Below are 20,180 nucleotides of genomic sequence, written 5' to 3'. Positions count from 1 at the left end.
GACCATGAAGTACAAACTATGGCTTTAAAGCAGGAGTCCCCAACCCAGGGCTGTGTACCAATCAGTGGCCTGTTAGGAACTGGGCTGCACAGCAGGAAGTGAGCATTGCCACCTGAGCTCCACCTCCTGTCAGATCAGCGGTGGCATTAGATTCTCACAGGAGCACAAACCCTACTGTGAACTGTGTATGCAACAGATCTAGGTCGCGTGCTTCTTATGAGAATCTAATGACTGATGATCTGAAGTAGAACAGTTTCATACCAAAACCATCCCCCTTGGCTCTCCACAAAATGGGTCCCTAGTGCCAAAAACATTGGGGACCTCTGCTTTAAAGTCAATATTAAACTTTTTTAAAGTCAGTCTCAAATGGGACCCACTCTGAGCTGGGAATTTCAAAGTTGTCACTTATACAGACACCAGATTTCATGACAGTCACCTGGGCAACTCATGTCTGTTTAGTCTTGGAGCATAAGTATACTCAAGTCTCTTCCCAATGTTCATCACAAGACTCTTCCCAATGTTCATCCCTGTCCACTTATTCCAGAACACTGGAGAAATTTCCCTTCTCCTAGTTCATATTCAGGGAAAAAAAGAAACACCATTTTTCTCTAGCCCACGGTGGCAGTTTTTCTGAAATACATATACTTCACGGTTAATGGCTGTCCTTGGAATACTGACCTTTGTTAAGGCTCTAAAACCAAAGTGACCCATCCACACTGAGGGATGATAACTGAGAACTAATCAATTCTGCAAACCACCGTTTTATCTTTATGGAAACCCTGTCAGTGGGAAACCCTCAAATAGTACAAATGCTAATAAACAGTACATAACTAATAGGCTTAGGGAAAGGAAATTCTTTAAAATTATCTAAATGAATTAAATAGAATAAAACCTACTTACAACTGCTACTTCAATGTGGTGAATAGAAATTCATTTTTAATAGAGAAAAATTTAAAATTAAAAAAAAAAAAACTTGGGTTCCAGACACAGAGGCTTACCTGACTCCTCTCTTTGTCCACTTTCTTAAAACACTTATTCAATGACAAATTGTGTCTCACTGAGTTTTTCCACCCAGTAGGTGCATTTGCAAAATACGGAAAATGTTCCAAGATCCAGTTGTAGATATCCTTCACTGGCAGGCGCTTGGTTGGAGAGTCCTCGATAGCCATAAATATGAGGCAGCTGAAGGAGTAAGGGGGTTTGCAGTTGGGGTTCTGCCTGGCATCGTAGGGCATGTCAGAGTGGGCAGGGGACGGGGGGGTGTCATCGTCCAGGTCCTGGACGGGGCTGACACTCCTGAGGACCGACTCCCCAAAGCTCTTCAGCAAGTTCTTGCTCTCGTGCAGCCAGTTCAGGTTGGTCAGCTCTTCATCTTCCATGGCCCCCTCTTCTAATCGGATGTCAGGCAGAGAAAAGTCGAGGTCATCGTCTTCCTGAAGGGCCTTGGAGAAACCGCTGCCCCGGTAACACTGACTCAGTCCACTGGAGACACTAATTCCTGAGCTTTCTGGCTTCTTACTGGGAGGCATGACTGGACCCATTTATGTGAAGGCTCCTAGTAAAGACATCACAAAGAAATGATGAGCTGGTGAGGCCCAAAACAGAAATGCAGACTGTACCCCTCTGATTCTGCTGCCTCCCACTGCCGCCTCTATGGAACCCCTGCTACACAGGAACACCACCTTGTGACTCTCACACTAAGCAACACAATCCCACAATTCGACCACAGAGAGACAGGCTGATGAGACAAATCAGCCCGCCATTCATATAGCAAGGTGACCTGATGCCCCTTAAATAAAATAAGACCAATAACAGCGGCCAGGCACGGTGGTTCACGCCTGTAATCCCAGCACTTTGGGAGGCTGAGGTGGGACGATTGCTTGAGACCAGGAGACCAGTTTTAAAGTACGTTAAATTTTATTGTGAATTACTTTTTCTTCCAGAACAGAAGAAAAGCGAGTAACTTCAGGTACCACACAGAATACATGGGAATGTAAGATAAGCCATTAACTGAAATTAGAACTGGTAAAAAGTCAAGAGAGCAACTGCCAGTTTCAAGACAGCAAATTCAATTCAATTCAACAAAACATGCCATAGAATTCTATCCCTCCACCCCGACCCCACCACCATCCCCATTTTTATCAATGACCTAGAACACAGAGTAAAATAACATCTGATGAGAGAACGAAAAGGTGGTACGTTTACAAACGGAATGACCCCTACAGACACAAAGCATGTTCAACCCTCCAGAACCCGACGCAACACAGAAAGAACAGTAAAGATAACCCAAAAGGTCTCCCACTCTCTGTAGCGCTAAAACAATATGCTTGGTTTAAGAGTGTTAGGTTTTAATTCCCCCCACAAACAACCAGTAAGAAAATCAAGCATCTACCTAGAAAACAAATGAACAGGCTGGGCATGGTAGCACATGCCTATAATCTCACCACTTTGTAGCAGGGAGGCTGAGGCAGGAGGATCACTTGAGCCCAGGGGTTCGAGACCAGCCTGGGCAACATGGCAAAACCCCATCTCTATGAAAAATACAAAAATTAGCCGAGCATGGTGGCATGTGCCTGTAGTCCCAGCTACTTGGGAGGCTGGGTGGGAGGACTGCTTGAACCCAAGAAGCTGAGGCTGCAGTGGGCCATGACTGTACCACTGCACTCCAGCCTAAGCAACAGACCAAGATCCTGTCTCAACAGTTTTCAGGAAGAAGGGAAGGGAAGGGAATGGAATAGAAGGGGGAAGAGAACAGAAGGGAGCGGAAGAGAAGGGGGAAAGGAAGGGAGAAGGGAAGGGAGAAGGGAAGGGAAGGGAAGGGAAGGGAAGGGAAGGGAAGGGAAGGGAAGGGAGAAAGGAAGGGAAGGAAGAAGGGAAGGGAAGGATGATGGGAAGGGAAGGGAGAAGGGAAGGGAAGGGAGAAGGGAAGGGAAGGGAGAAGGGAAGGAAAGGGAGAAGGGAAGGGAAGGGAGAAGGGAAGGGAAGGAAGAAGGGAAGGAGGAAGGGAAAGAAGAAAGGAAGGGAAAGAGAAGGGAAAGTGAAGGGAAGGGAAGGGAGGGGAGAGGAGGGGAGGGGAGGGCAAGGGCAGGGCAGGGCAGGGCAGGGCAAGGGGAGGAAGGAGGAAGAAGCAGGAGGGGGAGGAGGAGGAGGACGAGGAGGGATGAATGAACATATTTAAAAGCAAAGACATAGGCCAGGCATGGTAGCTCATGCTTGTAATCCCACCACTTTGGGAGTCTGAGGCAGGAGGATCCCTTGAGCTCAGAAGTTCAAGACCAGCCTGTCCAACATGGTAAAACGCCATCTCCACCAAAAAAAATACAAAAATTCACTGGGTGTGTGGTGTGTGCCTGTAGTCCCAGCTACTTTGGAGGCTGAGGTGGGAGGATCACTTGAGTCCAGAAGGTTGAGGCTCACCGCACTCCAGCCTGGGCAACAGAAGGAGACCCTGTCTCAAAAAAATAAATAAATAAAATAAAAAAGGCAAAGACATGATCCTTCTATATCTCTTAAATGTTCATTAACACCACAACTGCCACTTCAGCTGGGGAAGCTCTATTAGGGAATTCTAGAAGGCATAATCATAATCCTGGGCACTAACCAACCAGCCAAGGGGGCCGGTGAATTATAGTATCTTCCCTCTTCCAAAAGGTAGAACCTGCTAGACGCAAGGCCTAAGGGGGAGCTGTCGTGAAAGGCCCTGTCGTGAAAGGCCCAACCGGTTTTTTTTTTTTTTTTTTTTTTTGAGACAGAATCTCACTCTGTTGCCCAGGCTGGAGTGCAGTGGCGCAATCTCTGCTCACTGCAACCTCTGCCTCCCAGGTTCAAGCGATTCTCCTGCCTCAGCCTCCCAAGTAGCTGGGACTACAGGCGTGTGCCACCATGACTGGCTAATTTTTGTATTTTTAGTAAGATGGGGTGAATTTTACCATGTTGGCCGGGATGGTCTCAATCTCTTGATCTCATGATCCACCCGCCTCGGCCTCCCAAAGTGCTGGGATTACAGGCGTGAGCCACCGTGCCTGGCCAAGATGCCCAACTCTTAAGGAGAGAAAACTTCATGAGGCATTGCAGTACAGACCAGGCAGGATGCTCCAGACGTCTCGGGTTCACTCACAGGGAATATTTCTTTCTGTCAAATAAGGAGGTTACCCTGACACATTTCAGACAAAAAAACAAGCTAGCATCTTTTGGCTTGGGGATACAAGAGAGTCTGGTCTGATCCTGCTTTTAACTTCTTTATGAATGAATTATAGCACCACTTGTCTTTCTTAAAGTTTCCTCAGATCCCATCAGAAAATTTTCTGATGACCAGCATATGCCCACGGTAGAGTATAAAAGAGAACTACCCAGGCACTGAAGTCAACTTTAGCTCTAAATGAAAGTTTTATGTCTCCTGAGCTTCCAAACAGGAAAATTATATCATGGCTGACAGTAAAGTAATTTAATTGCACTGTTGCTATGACAACATGCTGCTCTCTTTCTTTTTAATTTGCTTATTTGTCAGTAGCTTCCCAGAGGAACTAACACGCTATTCTCCATGTTTCCTTTTGTTTTAAACAAACACTGCCAGCAACATGGTTTTAGGAGAAAAAGTGGCATTGTCACGAAGAGAGGGTTATGGGAGTTCAGTACCCTTGGATCATGTGTGCGCTTTGTGCTGGGACCCCGTACTCTCCAACCGCTCACTGCATCCCTATAAATCCCGCATTTTATACCAACAGGGTGAAGAGCTGCTGATCACTACAGTTCCATGTAAAAACAAGACAAAACAACAACCAAAAAAAAAAAAAACAGTTCCCAGAAACCACAGCCGAGGAGTTTTCCATTATTATACTCTAACTACAGATTTCGCCAAATCTTTTTTTCCCTCTGTTTCAGAGGGAAAAAAAAAAAAAAAAAAAAAAAGAATCTGGATCATGTGAGTTGCAGTTAAGCAAACATTTTTAATCTGCTGCCAACAAGGCTGCTCCACCAGATACGCAAATAGTTATTCACTGGTGACCTCCTTACAACTTTTCTCTACACACACACACACACACACACTCTCTCTCTCTTTTGTTTTTTTTATGACTTGCTGTGTTTTGTTACCCTTTTTATTTTTTAACGGAGAAAATGCGGCAAGAAAGCTTAGTTTCTCGCCTAGTAAACAGAAGGTCTCCAAATAACTGACAAAGACATTACTGGCCCAGCTCTGAACAGATGTTCGATGCGAACTTTAAAAAGTTAAGAAATTCTCCCAGAGCGGAGCAGTCGCGAGTTTGGGGGGTCGGGTCACCCCCCCAACCCAGCACGCGCGCGCGCGCACGCACGAGCTTCACTCTACTGTACTTGTCAAAAACATTTCAAGGGGACCTGCGGGAGTGGCGATTGGCTGCACCCCGCGTCAATCAGCGGCGTTGCTGGGCAACGGGGGAAACTGCTCTTCTCCCCGTATACAGGGCAATTGGGAGCTCGCATACCTTCACTGCCGGTCAGATGTCATAAACCTTTTATTGGCCGCACCGCGGCGAGCCTCGAAAACAAATCAATAAAAGCCCGCCGTCCCCTAACTTATCCAGGGCCCAAGGAGGGTTTCAAAGAGGGCCGGGATGAGGGGGGTCGGGCCTCGGGGGTCTCCAGAGACGTTCGTTGCCTGTGCCAAGTCTGCACAGTTTGGCCGAGGGGGATCTTTGTTAGAAGCCTGTTTCTCATCTTGGGGTCTCCACTTGATCGGAACCCCCTCCCTGGCCCGGAACGGCGGGGACCCCGTCCTCCGCAGACAATACCAACTCTGTTCCTTGCGGGCGTCTTTTCGGAAACCGAGGCACCGGGAAGCAGCACGCACGTCGGGGCAGGAAACTCTTCGGACCCGGCAACTTCCCGGCTCGGGGGCTCCCGGGCCCCCCACCCGACCCTCCCCCCAGGACCTGCGGGGTCGCTCGTCTTCCGAGAGCGGCGAGGTAGTCTCCAGGACCGTCTCGGACGCGCCTCCCGCCCCGGGTGCCCCCCGAGCACACGCGGGAGAGGGCAGGAGCGGGGCTCAAACTCACCTGGCCGGAGCGGGGCACGGGGCTGCGGGGGCGCCGCTGCCCTTCAGCAGGAGCCGACAAACTTTCGCGGGCGCCCGGCGGGCATCGCTCGGTGGCCCCGCTAAGGACGCGCGGGCGCGGCGCGGCGAGCCCGGGGCGGCGGGCGGCGGGGGGCGGCCGCGGGCGCGGGCGGCAGGGGCGCGGGGGTCGCGGCGCGGCATGGGACCTGCGGCGTCCGCCGGGCGCGCCGCGCGTCCTCCCGCCGGCCCCGCCGCTCTCCCCGCCCCGTCCCGCCTCCCGCTCGCCTCCGCCGCGGCGCGTCGGGCCGGGGCGCGCCGAGCGGCGAGAAATTGTTTCCACTGCAAACAAAAAAAGGCGACACATGACCAGGCAGGAGGAGGGGAAGCGCGGGGAGGGAGGAGGGCGGAGGGAGGGACAGAGCGGAGGGCGGAGGGAGCCGGAGAAAGGGAAAACGTGGGCCTGGCCGCCAGCGGCCTGGGGCGCGGGGCACGGACCCGCCGGGGCGGACTCTGCCCCGCGCCTCCCGCGTGCCCCAGGGCTCAGCCAGGGCCGAGGCCGGGGCTGGGCCGCGCGGCCTCGCCTCTTGGGCCCCGTGGGGCGGGGGTGACCGGCGCGGGTCCCGCGACCCGGGGCGGCCGCGACCGTGGGCGGTGGGGCAGGTGGGGCAGGCGGCGCGTGCCCTGTCCCCTCCCCGGGCTCCGGCCACACGAGCGGGCCGGCGCTGCGCTGCTGGCAACGTGTCGCGGGAACGCTCCTACCCCATCTGCATGCCTTACATGGCTCGAAAGTAAAAATAAAAAGAATTACGATGCGGGCGAGGCTTGTGGGGGTGAGAAGAGGAGATTCCACGTCTCCCCAGTGCTGCGTCCTGATAGGACCCCCAGGGCCTTCCGAGCCCTCTCCCAGCGACCACCTCGGGTCCCGGAGGTAAGCACCGCAGCGTCCCACCCAGGTGGCCGCGTGTCTCCCGAGGGAGGGCTGGTGGCCATTACAAGACAAGAGGCACATCCTAAAGGCCATGCCAGTGGAGCCTGTCAAGTGGGTTGTGCGGAACGCCCCGGCCGGCCTAGAGCGAAAACAGGTCTCATTTCCGTCTCAGTTTGAGCTCTCAGGAACCAGACTGACAATTCGCAAGCCACCCAGCGAAATGGTGCAGCCACCACTCTAAGTCTGTAGGCATCTCCAAATAATAGCACCCACTGCTAAAGCCACACCAACCAGCCGCCTTGGGAGAGGATGAGAGGAGAGAGTCCAACAGGACACCCTGGTGGTGACAAAAATAAAAATGTGATTGCACGTTACTCCCAGGTAGCCAAATTGGTTGGTTCCTCTACAGAGGAGAAGCCCAGGGCACCCCTTCCTGCCACCCCCTCCTGAGCCAGTGGACAGGACATCGTGAACAGTCTGAAAACTACAGAAAAAACAGCGAGTAGACCTGGAGAAAGCTTTCTAGCACGCAGTACTTTTAAACCTAGCCCAAAGGAGGGACTAAAGGAAACACCAGTTAGGCTTCGGAAAATTTTTTCTATCTCAAAAAATAGACCCCCCCATCTGAGAGTTACTCCCCCTCACAAAGGTTCAAGAGGGCAGGGGACAAGTCTTCAGCAAAGATGTGCCTTTCAGACTCACCGGAGACCTTACTACTTCCAAGTAGTGTGGCATCTCCCCATCAGGAGACAATTCCGAGGTGGAAGCCCAGGGGTAGCCTGAGGTCATCCAGCTCCACCCCTTTGATTACAGAGCACTTGATGCGACCTACCCAAAGTCACTAAGCAAAAGGCACAAGGTGGCAGAGACAAGTCAGATGATCTCTTAAGTCTCACGCCAGAGATTCTCAGGGTTAGAAGTGGTAACGAAGCCAGGATGAGACAATGGGTACCCTACTGTCCTGTAGCTCCCGCTTAATGCAGGGCCTGCCCCTCCATCAGCATGTCAGTTGAGGGTGCTTATTCTCCGCCAGAGGAACCAAGGCCAGAGACCTTTGTCCAAGCCCTTGCTGGCCTAGAGAGGATGAAATTGACCCCTTACATCTTCCTCTTCCATCCCCAGCCCCCACCCCCCCACCCAAGTCCCCCAACTACACTCACACAATAGCCAGAAATCTCTTTATATAGAGGTGGCACCTTATTTTCACCCACCCCAGTCCCCTCCTGCTTTCTCAGAGTTCAAAAAGAGGGGATGTGAGCCAAAGGTGATTGTACATGGAATATGTCATTCTATGTGTGTTTTTGCTTCTTGCATTCTCAAACATATTTCTTAATTTCTCTCTCCCATTACAGTTGCAGCAAGAGATGTGAGAAGGTGTCACCCTGAAGAGGAAGTGGTGGACCAGCCCTGCCTGATGTGGACAGCAGAGGACACATGTCTGTCTGTCTGTCTATCTGAAATGGGGGAAAAAATGCTGAAAGCCAAAGGAGGGCTTAATGTGGCCTTTTCCACCTTCTAATTCCATAGAACCTCAGCTCTGGGACTTGCTTCCTGACCTAGGGTGCAGGGGCCAAATTTGTTTAAGAACAACCCCATTCACAATTCCCCTCATGAACTTTCAGAAAGGACCCTTACGTCTTAGATCCTGAGAAGTCACAAATAAGCAAGCTGAATTGTCTAAACCATTGTCTTGTCTACACTGTTTTACAAACACATTTAACAGCTGAATCGTATATGTGCCCTAGAAATCACTTTGAGAAACACTTATTTCCTGATTGAGGACTTCATGGGACCATTCTGCAGCACCATCTGGGCATGGGCTGGAGAGTACATAAGTATCTGGGAGCTGGAAGTCCTCAATTCCAGGCTTATCTACCCCCATCAGCATGGGGCCTCAGTTCCTCCTCCAAGGAGAAGAGCGCCCCTCCCTTGATGTTTTGTGCATTCTTTTGCTAAATGTTTCTCTGGTCAAGAACGTTAATCCCCCTACACACACTCTCTATTGGTTATTAAAGCAGCATGGCTAAGTATGGAATAGTTAAGTATAAAACCCGATATACCTTGCCCCCCTTGAGGCAGTACAACTGAGTAGGTGAGCAGGTGCAGTCGGGAAGACCTGAGAGACTGCCCAAAATGGGAAAAGTCCGAGGCAGGCCTGGAAAGACAGTCTCCTGGGGAGGGATCCTGCAAAGAGACTCCAGTACAAAGGATACCTGAGAGGAAACACAGGGAGGCTGGGCAGGCACACACTGCTGGGCTGCACGGAACCATATTCCTTTCCCGCTTCCCTCTACAGGTCGACTCCACTCTCTACCCTGCAGGTTGGCTTCCTCTGCTCAATGATGACCACACAGGGCTGCCAGCAGCAAGCCCTGAGGCCTTCTGACTTTTAGCACCCTCCACCTTTGAACTGCCTCAAGCCTTCCATGACATAGTTTAACTACTCAGGGAAATAGTGCGATTGGCCTAGCCTGAATCACATGACTCCCCTCCCTACTGCTAACAGCTGAGACAAGGGGCATGGTGAAACATCTGGGAAAGGGAGGGGAGATGACTTTGGAAGTGGGATATCTAATAAAGGTGGGATGGTGTTTAACCTGTGGAAATGGGGAAGGGGTGTTCTTGACCTGAGCTTCTCACCTGGGGATGCCCATCAGAACCATCCAGAAGCCACACCTAACCAACTAGAGTCTTCTAGGATGGTGCCTGGATATGTGCATTTTGAGAATGCACAAGGGGATGATTCTGCTTACAAACTGCTGTTCCAAGAGAAGTCGATGGCACAGAATTACCAAATCTGACGTGATTGTAGTAGAAGAGGAGCTCATTCACTGAACAAATATTTGCTGAGTGCCTACCAAGTGCATGGCATTGTGTTAGCTGCCAGATTGTCCCTACAGAGCACACAGATTAGTGGGTAAGAGTGCAAGCATCATATCACCAAACTCCTTGAATAGCACGGTGAGCAATTTATATGTGTTAAGGTCAGAGGGCAAAGGTGGCTCACTGAATATTTTTGAGCCCAGAAGTTGTACTATCAGAGATATGAATTAAAAAAGAAAAAGATAAATGGGGATGGTGGTTCCAAGATGAATTTCGAGAGAGGAAGGGAGAAACTGGAAGATCAAAAACCAGCACAACAACTCAGAAATCATTGCAGTAATTCATACAAAACAGAAGACTTTTTTTAAAAAAAAATTGGGGAAAAAAAGGCTAAAATAGTGGTTCCTTCTGAATGTTAGAGTTATGGGATACTTCTTTTTTGTGTGCTTCTTTCATACTTGTCCATTTTTTTTTTTTTTTTTTTTGAGACGAGTTTTGCTCTTGGCCGGGCGCGGTGGCTCAAGCCTGTAATCTCGGCACTTTGGGAGGCCGAGGTGGGCGGATCACGAGGTCAGGAGATCAAGACCATCCTGGCTAACACGGTGAAACCCCGTCTCTACTAAAAATACAAAAAATTAGCCAGGCGTGTTGGCGGGCGCCTGTAGTCCCAGCTACTTGGGAGGCTGAGGCAAGAGAATGGCGTGAACCCAGGAGGTGGAGGTTGCGGTGAGCTGAGATCACGCCACTGCACTCCAGCCTAGAGGACAGAGAAAGACTCCATCTCAAAAAAAAAAAAAGTTTTGCTCTTGTTGCCCAGGCTGGAGTGCAATGGCACAATCTCGGCTCACTGCAACCTCCACCTCCCAGGTTCAAGTGATTCTCCTGCCCCAGCCTCCCGAGTAGCTGGGATTACAGGCATGCATCACCACACCTGGCTAATTTCATATTTTTAGTAGAGACAGGGTTTCTCCATGTTGGTCAGGCTGGTCTCGAACTCCTGACCTCAGGTGATCTGCCCGCCTCGGCCTCCCAAAGTGCTGGGATTACAGGTGTGAGCCACCACACCCGGCCAAACATATTGCTGAGAATTCATGTGAAATCGTGCAATTGTCCGTGTGGGCAATTGGTTTATGGTGTTTCCACCCAGGGAAAGATTTTTTTTTTTTTTTTTTTTTGAGACAGAGTTTCGCTTTTATTGGTCAGGCTGGAGTGCAGTGGCACGATCTTGGCTCACTGCAGCCTCTGCCTCCCGGGTTCAAGCAATTCTCCTGCTTCAGCCTCCCAAGTAGCTGGGATTACAGGCATGCACCACCATGCACGGCTAATTTTTGTATTTTTTTAGTAGAGACGGGGTTTCTCCATGTTGGTCAGGCTGGTCTCGAGCAACCAACCTCAGGTGATCTGCCCAACTCGGCCTCCCAAGGTGCTGGGATTACAGGTGCGAGCCACCGCGCCGGGCCCCAATATTTTTCAAATGGTCTACAATAAACACCCATTACATATATACATACATATATACATTAATTTATTTGACAGAGTCTGGCTCTGTCATCCAAGCTGGAGCACAGTGGTGCAATCATAACTCACTGCAGCCTCGAACTCCTAGACTCAAACAATCCTCCTTCCTCAGCCTCCAAGTAGCCAGGACTACAGGCGCATGCCACCATGCCAGGCTGATTTTGTGTAGCGATGGGGTCTCGCTATTTTGCCCAGGCTGGTCTCAAACTCCTGGTCTCAAGCAATCTTCCTGCTTCGGCCTCCCAAAGTGCTGGGATTACAGGCATAAGCCACCACACCTGGCCCATTACATTTATAATGTTATAAGGGGGTTGGGGAGGGCGTCCATTGGAGCAGTGGTTCTCAAACTTGAGTATGCATTGGAATTACCTGAAGGGCTTGTTAAAACACAAACTGCAGGCCCCACCCCCAGAGTTTCTGGTTGGGGAGATGTGGGCTGAGCCTGAGGATCTGAATCTCTCACAAGCTCCCAGGTGAGGCTGCTGGTCTGTGGACCCACTTCGAGACCCAGTGAATCTGAGAAGAGTCAGTGAGACTGGAACAAATGAACGCAAGACAGTCTTCAAAGGAAGAACCAAGAGGATTTGTCAAATGATTGAATATGAGAGGAGAGGGGGAGATTATGTTCAAAGATAAGTCCTTAATCATGGGTTGACTAAGAGTCTCTTTGAGATAAGGTCTGGGAACGCTGTTTGTAAGAGTAGAAAAACTCTTCACTCTCCCTCTGTGGAAAAGAGACAGCGCCCTTCGGCTGGAAGACCCTTAACATCTTGGTGTGTGTAAAGTCTCGATCAAACATCATTTGAACTTTCTGGTCACCATCTCTTGGGATTTTCCTTTTGTGCCTTCTTGCTGTTTACTTGACAGATTCTGAAGGGTGGAGCCTGGGAAAGGGCTTATTAGAATTTCTCCAGCAGGGAATGGAGCCAGGCTTACTTTAAGAAGGAAGGGGGGGGTGTGGTGAGGGAAAGTACAGCTGAACTGATAGGGTGAAGTTCATCAGCTCAGGTGCCCTCGCCAAACCTGAGCTTGTCAAGCCGCCTGCTGGAGGCAAAATGGAAATATAGAACCTGTCAACTCCTCTTTGAGCATAATCGCAAGTGTGAGCCGATGATCTAGAATCCAGATTTACTCAATTAATTCCGTCAACAAGTAAGCATCTAGCTCTTCTATGCCCAGTCAAGAGTGGAGGGGACTGGGAAGAGGCCAGGAGAAACAGAAGACATGGCACCTGCCCTCAGGGAGGAGTAGGTCTATGAGCATTTATAAAGCAACCACAAATAAGCAAACACACACACAGAGTCTAATACCAAGACCAGTAGTGGGGAGACACAGTGGTTAGACACAGACTAGGTTCGTACTCTGACCTTAACCACTTACTAGCAGGTTAACCTTAGTCAAGGTTCTTAACTTCTATCTACCTACCCAGTTTTCACTTCATAGGACTGTTGTGAAGATTAAATAAATTAATCTTTGTAAGGAACATAAAACAGGGCTCTGGCACTTAGTGAACACTATTTTTGTTAAGCCAACAAATCAAAGTGAAAATCTTGACAGACTGCATACCTATTTAGAATTGTGTGTAAAATCAGGGGTCATAAATAAAATTTAAAAACAAATGAGGAAATGTTGGCCATGCAGATGAAACAGGGTTAATATTTTTAATTTATAAATCTTAACAACTCAATGAGAAAAAAATTATCACTCTAATAAGAAAAGGGGCAAATTCACAAAAAGAGAAACAAAAGTGAGACTATCCCCATGAAAAGACGCTCAAACTGTAAAAATCAAAGAAATGCAAATTAAAGCAATTGTGATGTCTCATTTCATCTATCAGAATGGCAGAGACTTAACTAACCATGCCAATGTTGGTTGAAGGCAATAGTGGGAAGTGGTATAACTTTTCAAGAGGACAGTCGCAAAACGAATTAAAATTTCAGTGCGCATGGACAGCCACTGATCCTAAATTTCCAACTTGTAGGAATTTATCCTTGGGAGATCCTATAATAAGAGAGTTAACTTCCCCACCAGACTGACTACTGGGAAGAGGCAATAAATCCCAGGAAAGCAGGACTCCAGCCTATTAGATTCCGCAGTGCACACCTGGCATTTATGCCTGGCAGAAGACAATATGTATTGAATAAATTAACTGAAGGAAACAACAATGTATTTAGGAGGATTTTGCTGGGACGTTGTTTAAAATCACAAAAACTGGGAAACTGCCGAAATAAGAGGCTAGAGGCATATTATTACATTCTATGGGGCACAGTGGGGCCATGTTCCCTTTGTTCCCTTTCATTTGCATTTTCCAGTAGTTTTAAGTGAAGCTTTCCCTTTTCTGAATCATTTTCACATTCTCAGAGACTGTACGTGTGAAACAATTTGCAAACATTTCATAAAGTAAGAGTTTAGGGGAAAATGAGTATGTTGGCAAAGCGTTTCACAAAATTAAAGCATTTTGTGATCTTTTCAATCAGGAGGGACAAAACGATCCCCTTCTGAAAAGCCTGGTGCTCTGAGCAAACAGGAGAATTGCTAAGTACAACAAACATTATATCCTGTGTTATGAGGTCTATTGTCTGGCCGTGGGAAGTCTTTTGGTTTATAGGTTTTGAATATCAAACTTTCTCTACAAACTCTTATGTAGGCTCCAAGATTCAAGAGTTCAAAATACTCTTGAATTAAGAATTTGTGGGGGAAGGCAGGTGCGGTGGCTCACACCTATAATCTTAACACTTTGGGAGGTTGAGGCTGGGGATTGCTTGAGCCTAGAAGTTCGAGACCAGCCTGACAACATAGGGAGACCTATGACTCTACCAAAAAAATAGAAAAATTAGGCAGGCATGGTAGCATGTGCCTATAGTCCCAGCTACTCAGGAGGCTAAGGTAGGAGGTTCACTTTAGCCCTGGAGGTTGAGGCTACAGTAAGCCGTGATCATGCCACTAAATGTGGTTACAAGTTATTTTTATTTTTCAGATCTGATAGAAAATCTGTGCCCAGCTGAGTTACCCCAATGACCAGAGCTACTAATGCTTCTCCTGCCCCAGGGATATTCGTGATGCTTACCTGACACAAGAGGAGATCACCTGTCTGAGTTCTTGAACTCATTTTATCTACAGCTGACTTCTTTTGTTGTGTTTTTGGTTTTTTTTTGTTTTTTTTTTTTTTTTTTTTTTTTGAGACAGAGTGTCACTCTGTAGCCCAGGCTGGAGTGCAGTGGCACAATCTTGGCTCACTGCTACCTCTGCCTCCTGGGTCCCGGTTCAAGCAATTCTCCTGCCTCAGCCTCCCAAGTAGCTGGGATTACAGGCACATGCCACCATACCCAGCTATTTTTTGTATTTTCAATAGAGACAGGGTTTCACCATGTTGGCCAGGCTGGTCTTGAACTCCTGACCTCGTGATCCACCCACCTTGGCCTCCCAAAGTGCTGGGCTTACAGGCGTGAGCCACTGCGCCCGGCCTGTTTTGTTTTGTTTTTGAGACAGAGTCCTGCTCTGTTGCCCAGGCTGGAGTGCAGTGGCTCAATCTCGGCTCACCGCAACCTCTGCCTCCTGGGTTCAAGTGATTCTCCTGCCTCAGCCACCTGAGTAGCTGGGATTACAGGCTTGTGCCACCATGCCCGGCTAATTTTTTTTTTTAATAGACATGGGGTTGACCATGTTGGCCAGGCTGGTCTCGAACTCCTGACCTCAGGTGTCCTACCCACCTTGGCCTCCCAAAGTGCTGGGATTATAGGTGTGAGCCACCGCACCCAGCCTACAGCTGATTATTTCTATTCATAGTAGTTGTGTTCTATAAAGTGCCACAAACACTGAATTAACAAATCCTGAATCATTGCTCCTAGGGGAAATATGAGGTTAGGTTCCTGTGAGCCTCCACTTACAACACTTTCATCAACCAATCAAAACATAATTTTACGGATATATTATCACATCATAATTTTATTGATATTTATTTTATCTGTGTTTCCATTTAAGAAGCTTTTTGAATATATATTGTTGTTCATTCACAATGAACTATGCCAGAATGACGCTTATCTAATACACATTTTATCCATAAGGCACATCACAGCCTTCCTGCATTTAGAAACACTAGATAGCACTTCAGCAGTGCTTGGGCTCTGTTTTAAACAGCAAAATGAACAAAAATGCAAAAAATGTGGTACTAAACAGACCACAAAAAGGACACTTGGAAAGCCGAAACAAGCGGGCAAAACATCACTTTGTTCACCCTCAGCTGGGAATGCGCACATTGAATGACTCATTTGTACGTGTCCATGAGTGACCACAAAAGCACCAGGAGTACTGATTTTTTTTTTTTTTTTTTTGAGATGGAGTCTTGCTCTGTTGCCCAGACTAGAGTGCAGTGGTGTGATCTTGGCTCACTGCAACCTCTGCCTCCCGGGTTCAAGCAATTCTCCTGCCTCAGCATCCAAAGTAGGTGGGATTACAGGCATCCACCACCACGCCCGGCTAATTTTTTTTTTTTTTCTGTATTCTTAGTAGAGATGTGGTTTCACCATCTTGGCCAGGCTGGCCTCCAGCTCCTAGACCTCGTGATCCACCTGCCTTGGCCTTCCAAAGTGCTGGGATTACAGGAGTGAGCCACCGTGCTCGGCCTGGACTTTTTAACTGAATGAAAAGGCACTACTTGCAAAAACTCAAAGTTCAGCTTCTATGTCATAATCAACAAAGTATGGTGTATCTTAGTAATAAAAAATAAATCAACTAGATACTGAACGTCACCAACAGACTGTAAGTGCCTTGAGAGGCAAGGGACTCTGTTTTCTCTTCTGCTCATAGCACATGGCACAGTGGTAATAAAAAATATTGATCACTTCACAGGAAAAAAGAGTCTCCTTTTTATCCCTCTCTCAAGCTGGCATCTATTAACTCTACAGATCAGTCAAAGAAAAACAGCCTCATCAACATTTTCCTCCTCCAAAGTTTTTAAGAGATTTTATTGTTTTCCTCTCTTTAGCGAGTACACCAAGTACCATAGTCTCATGGGTTTCGGTGGCTAAGTCTGCCAAAGTCTTATCCACGCCAAGAAATAACTTCTCTCGTTTTACTTTTTCAGAGGGGTGTGAAAGAAAACAATTGATTCTTCTCTCTACGATAGTCTTTTTAAAACAAAGTAAGAGCTCCAAATTTGATGAACTCTCTGAGAAACAGAATATAGATTAAATTATTACTAACATATTTCCCTGCAGCACAAAGTTCTTTTTTGGAGATTAGCAATTTATTCCACTTATTACAACAGCCAAACCTGAAGTCTCTTTTCATTGGCTAGTCAAGTTCACCAACCCTTTCTGTTTTGAAATCCTCACTCCTTCCCAAAATAGTGTATCTTGTGCCTTTAATATTGAGGTTGAGGTGCAGACAAAAGGTGTCCAGAAATTGTGAGACGTGACTGCATGTGAGTACTCAATCTTAAAGGGGTCGGGGCTGGAAAGGAAGCAGGCAGGTGAATTGCTAGCTCTTTCTGTGGGTGCGTTCAACAGCACCTCACTTCTCTGCACTCAAAGACGTGATTCTGACTGGTTTCAAAGATTTGGCCCCCAAACAACCAGGCGTCCTTTTTAAGTTGGCATTTCTTCCAGAGAGGAATCCTGAACATGTTTCCTCTATGCCTCACACAGCGCCAGGCCAGCTGTCTAACAATATGGGTCCCGGAAGGGGGTGCTGCCCATGTTGGTGACGGCAGCCATGAGTGCCTGTTGCTCGCAGCAGACGTCAGAGAGACCTTAGCGCAGGGGTCCAAGCACTTGGCCAAGGCACCCTGCGCAGGCCTCCATGCCCCACGAGTGCCTGCAGAGGCTACCTGAGGACCAAGGTGGGCATGGCACAGTGTCCTGGACTTCCGGATGGAGGCCAGTCCCAGGGAGTGAATGGCAGAGCTCTCCGGAGGCTGCCCAGGCCAGGTTCAATGGGAGGGATGAACTTCATGACATCCGTTCCAAAGAAATCCCACCTGCTACTGGCATGCCTAGGCTTGTCTTCCCCACATACCAGCCTCCCAGGCATGTCTCCAAGGGCTCAGTGAGGAGGCAGCTGCAACAGTTCACTTTCTCTTAATGATTTGGAGTGGGGAGGCACAGAGATGGGGAAGAAGTAATGACCATTCCCAGTGATCCTGGACCTCCGTGTTGGCTGCGACCTTGAAAAGTCATGCTGTCGACCCCTTTGTACAAACAATGCGGTTTTCTTTGTCCCTGGAAATCTGGCCTCGCAGATTCATTTGCTGTAGCAAGTTTCTTTACCCTATCACACTGATGTTCAGAATTGAAACAGTTCAAACCTACCCTGAAACATCTTTCTCCCTCCAAATTCCAGTGACATCCTCGGTCTAAAACGCCTGGCACCATCTGGGAGCCTGGCTCCACTGCCTCACAACGCACTGGCTTGCTTTTTGCCTTTGAGTAGCTGGAATATCAAACCAAACACAAAGGGAATCATACTCAGGAGTTGCTGGAACAAGCTCATTTCATCCACCTCATTCCCTCATTTTCTCTGGCAGACACAACTGATTTTTTTTTTAAAGGCTAAAAAACTTCTCATTTAAACTTGGGGTGCAAAAGGCATGTGAAGTGGGAGAGTTCCTGCCTGGACCAGCGCAGGGTTAGCCAGGGAAGGATTCAATGAAATACAAAAGCCAACACAGACCTGAAGGGGAACAGGCGGCCCCAGCGACAACTGCCAAACTGTCATTTTGCTCCGCGGCTGAACAGAAGGCTCGAGTAATGACAACCACAAAACTCATTTAAAGTCTGAAAAGGTGACTAATGAGCTCATTCATGCTGGCTATAAATTATTCACTACAACACTGATCCCACTCAAGACAAACAGTAAACTTTAAACACAGACATCGCTGGCCTTCCAAAGTGGAACAAGTTATGTCTGTAAAAGTTTTCACAATGAGAGAGATACTTGTCTCTCCCTTGTCTATTGTCACATTCGTTCTTCTGTTTACTTTTTTTTACTGCCTTTAATCAAGTTTAAGCAGACACAGCTGTTACACATTTATTTCTCTGTTGAGTTTTTTTCCATTAGTTATTACGAGCAATCATGATGCTCTAAAAATAGCAGCAAATTATATTCTCTAGGAATTGAAGGCTGACCTTAAAATGAAGCCCAGGTCTTCAGAAAGAATATTCATATGCACATGTTGGATAAATGACAACAGTGCACAAAGGCAAAATAAAAGTACAAAGCGTTTCCCACTCTTCGAGAGGTTTTTGATTTGCTTCCAAATTTCCTTTGGTTCTGGTGGAAACAGGTTGCTTCAAAACCTTACCATACAGAACCTGCTTCCAGTGGTCAAGATTCCAGTTTGAAGGATTTTCCTTCAAACTTACAATCTTAAGCCAATCAAAGAAGAAATGTTTCATTTAGGCTTTTTCAGCACAGATAAACACAGCAGCAGGTTGCTGTAAACCCACCACATTGCTGCAGACTACTTTCAGTTTCCTGTTTAATATTAAATAAAGGATTTTAGCTCTTCTGTTTTTATAAACTGTGCTATTTGCTACTACCGTCGCTACTAAAAGCATTATGACTGGGTGGATAAGTAGTCCTGTGATTTTCCAGCCTTCTTTTTCTTTAATCTTAGTATCTATTTTGAAGACATCGTGAGAGTTAAGAGTTTCAAATCTGTTTAATTGATTTTTTATTTTAAAAAGGCCCAAATAAGTACTTCCATTAGCTCTTAGGTCTCTGAACATTATATATTTTTAAACTGCTTTGAATACTTTGAAAAGGGCCACAGAAAACACTCATATTCAAACACCACCAGATGGAGGTTCTGCCTAACCAAAAGTAAAAGCAGAAAAGTTTAAAGCTGAATTGTGCCCTGCACACACCTTGAGATTGTAGGGGTGAAATGAATGGTCTTGGGCCGGGGATCTTGCTAAAGGCATGATAAATCATGCGTGGTAGGCAAATTAAGACCCAGGCTCTAACCTGAACCTGAGACTGTGCCAAACTCCATTTCCATTTAAGGAAAATCTTTCATATGGTTTTCTCAGTTTCTTGCACATGACCTAAAGGCCTGTCCAGTCATTTCTGTCATCTGAAATGCAAAGCAATCTTTTTTTTTTAAGTAGAGAAAGAGGAGTCCTGAAATATTTATAGGAAAGTGCTTTGCCACCTACCGACAGCAATGTGGTTGGTCTCCACGTGTTTAGCACGGTTTTTTTTGTTTCTTTCAGAGTCTCACTCTCTCTCCCAGGCTGGATGGAGTGGTGTGATTTCGGCTCACAGCAACCTCTTCGGCTTCACTTGAACCAGGTTCAAGTGATTCTCCTGCCTCAGCCTCCCAAGGAGCTGGGATGACAGGCACCCACCACCACACCCGGCTAATTTTCGTATTTTTGGTACGGACAGGGTTTTACCATGTTGGCCAGGCTGGTCTTGAACTCCTGACCTCAGGTGATCCACCCGCCTCGGCCTCTCCAAGTGCTGGGATTACAGGCATGGGTCACTGCGCCTGGCCAGCATGTTTTTTATCCATGTTTCTGTAGCTAGTCAAAAGCCATTCTTTTGGCCCTCTGTGCAAGAGTTCTTGCAGCTGTTTGTTTTTGTTTTTTTTATTTTGTTTCCATATGTTTTATTTTTTCAGAGCAGTTTAAGGTTCACAGCAAACTTGAGTGGGAGGTTCAGAGATTTCTCATTACCCCCTGCCCCAACACAAGCATAGTACTGCTGTTGTTGTTGTTTTGAGAAGGAATTTCACTCTTGTTGCCCAGGCTGCAGTGCAATGGCACAATCTTGGCTCACTGCAACCTCCACCTCCTGGGTTCAAGCAATTCTCCTGCCTCAGCCTCCCAAGTAGCTTGGATTAAAGGCGCCTGCCACCGCGTCCAGCTAATTTTTGTA

General features: G+C 47.6%; 1 protein-coding gene across 24 annotated transcripts in view; it reads right to left on the bottom strand.

Moving 5' to 3' along the window:
* The window catches only part of FOXN3 (forkhead box N3), a 463,072-nt gene that overhangs the window by 253,556 nt on the left and 189,336 nt on the right, over positions 1-20,180 (bottom strand). For 22 of the 24 annotated variants that reach the window (XM_063644035.1, XM_063644036.1, XM_055288474.2 and 19 more), the window contains one exon: positions 999-1,555. In XM_063644035.1, the coding sequence (XP_063500105.1) occupies positions 999-1,541 (543 nt within the window). In that variant the 5' untranslated portion in view covers positions 1,542-1,555. Of the gene's footprint in view, positions 1-998; positions 1,556-6,032; positions 6,397-20,180 lie in introns of those variants that run through there. The other 2 variants (XM_055288476.1, XM_055288473.2) reach the window with 2 other exon arrangements.

This window comes from Symphalangus syndactylus, chromosome 8 (assembly GCF_028878055.3).
Source record: "Symphalangus syndactylus isolate Jambi chromosome 8, NHGRI_mSymSyn1-v2.1_pri, whole genome shotgun sequence".
NCBI lineage: Eukaryota > Metazoa > Chordata > Mammalia > Primates > Hylobatidae > Symphalangus > Symphalangus syndactylus.
This window is presented reverse-complemented; position numbering and strand designations above follow the sequence as displayed.